This window comes from Octopus bimaculoides, chromosome 8 (assembly GCF_001194135.2).
Source record: "Octopus bimaculoides isolate UCB-OBI-ISO-001 chromosome 8, ASM119413v2, whole genome shotgun sequence".
NCBI classification, from domain to species: domain Eukaryota; kingdom Metazoa; phylum Mollusca; class Cephalopoda; order Octopoda; family Octopodidae; genus Octopus; species Octopus bimaculoides.
In genome coordinates this window covers 77,294,464-77,296,724 of record NC_068988.1, presented here as the reverse complement: position 1 = coordinate 77,296,724, position 2,261 = coordinate 77,294,464, and the positions used below count along the sequence as shown (strand labels likewise).

Here is a 2,261-nt window from a genome sequence, read left to right as displayed (position 1 = left end):
GTTGGCCCATAAATTCCAAAATAAAATTTGGGATTTTGGAGGGTCAAAGTCCATCAGAGTCCACTTCAATTCATCTTAACTTTCAAGATGTTTTTTAATGAAATTCTCCACAAATATACCTTGGACTATGTAGATTCCGAGAACATAAGAATTTGGAGGGAAAACAAATGGGGGTTATTTTTGAGAACTGTTCCCCACGGGGGGTGGGGGTGGGGGAACAAGTCGTCCATATTTGTTTCATTTTCTACGTTTTGTGCATTTGTGCAGCCGTAGATTTCTACTGAAGCAACAAACAGGCATTGAAGGTAAATGAAGCCTTCTCCAGAAAACTCGTTATGCTAAAAATAACAGCTAAATGTCTGGTACACAGAAATATGTTATTAAGACGACTTATCTGTTGTATACGATTTTTTTTCATTTTATGTAAATTCCCAGGTTTCTAATATACATGCACAGTTAAATATAGAAGTGTAATGTATAATTTGAAACATAATCTTTATAATAAACATGATATTGAATGGAACAAGTCCGTTTGATCTTTTTTAATTACATGTGTATGTGTGTGTGTGTATGTGTGTGTGTGTGTGTGGTAGAAATCAATGGATGCACAAACACACAAAACAGAGAAAATGAAATAAATATGGATGACTTGTTCTGAAACACCCCTAAGTGGGGAACAGTTCTCAAAAATTACTCAGAGTGCTACTATCTAAGGCTTCTATTACACCATGTCAAGGGACCCACATCATTAACAGCCTTACGTACAGTTGATAACACAGTGTCAAACATATCGCCAGGCTTGCTATCTCAGAGGTCTTCTGGAAGGTGATGCACACTGGGATGCCACTCTGACAGATGCACAAATGTGCAAGTTTCCTATGCAGCTGAGAAACCTCTTCTCCATGATACTGGTTAACTGTAGATTGTCAAATTCAAATCAACTTTGGTACAAAACAAGGCGGGGCTTTCTGAACACATTCTTCAAAGAATTCAATATCAGTGTGACAGTGATGTCACATTCAATGATGATATCTTTAATGAGGCATTAAGATTAATAGGAGACAAGGTTCAATCACTGGGTGGAAACAAACTTGAAATCTATGGTCTTCCAGCTCCTGTCAGAGATGTTCAACACAGATTAGCATAAGAGCTAATCAAGGAAACATCATACAACATGGAAAGTTTGCAAGCAGTTGTCAATGAAAAGGAACCAATTCTGGTACAGGATCAAAAGGAGGTATACTGGCAAGTTCTTACATCTGTGAACAAAAACACTGGTGGGGATTTTTTCTTAGATGCTCCTGAAGGAACAGGAAAGACATTATTGATCAACCTGCTCCTTGCTAAAGTGAGACAGAAGATTGCTCTGGCTGTTGCATCCTCTGGAATTGCAGCCACACTCCTAACAGGTGGAAGAACAGTCCATTCAACATTCAAGCTGCTTCTGAACCTCATCCAAAATGAATCTCCTTTATGCAACATATCCAAGAATACATCATTAGCAAAGCTCCTTACAGATGCTAAACTCATTGTCTGGGATGATGCAATAATGTTCCATAAGGCAGCTTTTGAAGCACTTGATACAACACTACAAGACTTCAGAAACAATAAGATCATGGGTGATGTCATCCTCCTCATGGCTGGTGACTTCAGGCAAACATTGCCTGTCATTCCCAGTGGAACAAAGGCAGATGAGCTGAGAGCTTGCATCAAGTCCTCATATATCTGACAATATGTCAAGCAGCTTATTCTGACAACCAGCATGAGGGTTCACATTCCTGTGACCTGTTAGCTGCACAGTTCTCCAAAAACTTACTTGACATTGGAAATGGAAAACTTTCACAAGATCCAGAAGATAGTCAGCACCACCTCCCATGTGACAATATCACTGCCTCCCTTGAAGACCTGAAGAGCAAGGTGTTTCCAAACACTGCCACAACCTATAAATGTCACAAGTGACTATGTGAAAGAACAATTCTGGCACCAAGGAATGATGCTGTAGACAAGCTGAATCTAAATATGTTGTCTCTCCTTCCAGGACCTGAATGCTCATACAGATCAATTGACTGTCTGTGATCAAGAATAGACAACGTGTTACCCAGTGGAGTTCCTCAATTCACTTCAGCCACCAGGATTTCCATCACACATTCTGATCATCGAAACAGGTGCTCCGATAATGCTATTAAGAAACCTTGATGTACCCAGACTCTGCAATGGAACAAGGTTGGTTGTTAAAACAACCATGCCCCATGTGTTGGAAG

At 39.8% G+C, this 2,261-nt stretch overlaps 1 protein-coding gene across 1 annotated transcript; it reads left to right on the top strand.

Annotated features, from left to right (window-relative positions):
* Positions 1-1,174: 1,174 nt before the first annotated feature.
* LOC106879339 (ATP-dependent DNA helicase PIF1) lies at positions 1,175-1,729 on the top strand. Its single transcript, XM_014928853.1, has one exon. It carries the CDS (start codon positions 1,175-1,177, stop codon positions 1,727-1,729), a length of 555 nt encoding a protein of 184 aa, XP_014784339.1.
* Positions 1,730-2,261: the final 532 nt, after the last annotated feature.